At 44.3% G+C, this 359-nt stretch overlaps 1 protein-coding gene across 1 annotated transcript in view; it reads right to left on the bottom strand.

Moving 5' to 3' along the window:
• LOC119586586 overlaps positions 1–351 on the bottom strand; it is a 1051-nt gene extending 700 nt beyond the window's left edge. The window contains exon 1 of the mRNA XM_037935337.1: positions 193–351. Within this exon, the coding sequence (XP_037791265.1) occupies positions 193–351 (159 nt within the window). The remainder of the gene's footprint in view (positions 1–192) is intronic.
• Between the last annotated feature and the right edge of the window lie 8 nt (positions 352–359).

Raw genomic sequence — 359 nt, 5'->3', positions numbered from 1 at the left:
CAAAATAACGTTCCTTCTCTTCATCTGAACTTCCTCTTTGTGGTAGTAAATCCAAGGCTACTCTCAGCCGGATTATGCGATCACTCTTGCTGTGCACCTCTTTAATACCTCTGTGACCAAGTTTTTCAATTCTTTAGATAATATTATTCCGACTCCGCTTCTGCCTTCCCTATTTCCACCACTATGTATCACCTTATAACCATCATCCCATTCCTTTGCCTCATTTCCAGACCACCCTGTCTCACCTGTCTCCTGAACACGCAGAATATCAACTTTTCTATTTTTCATGAGGTCACCTACTGCCCGGCCTCTGCCAGCCATAGCCCCAACGTTCAGTGTTCCAAGCCTCATGTTTTGAA

The sequence above is a fragment of the Penaeus monodon genome, chromosome 21 (genome assembly GCF_015228065.2).
Source record: "Penaeus monodon isolate SGIC_2016 chromosome 21, NSTDA_Pmon_1, whole genome shotgun sequence".
Lineage (NCBI taxonomy): Eukaryota > Metazoa > Arthropoda > Malacostraca > Decapoda > Penaeidae > Penaeus > Penaeus monodon.
This window is presented reverse-complemented; position numbering and strand designations above follow the sequence as displayed.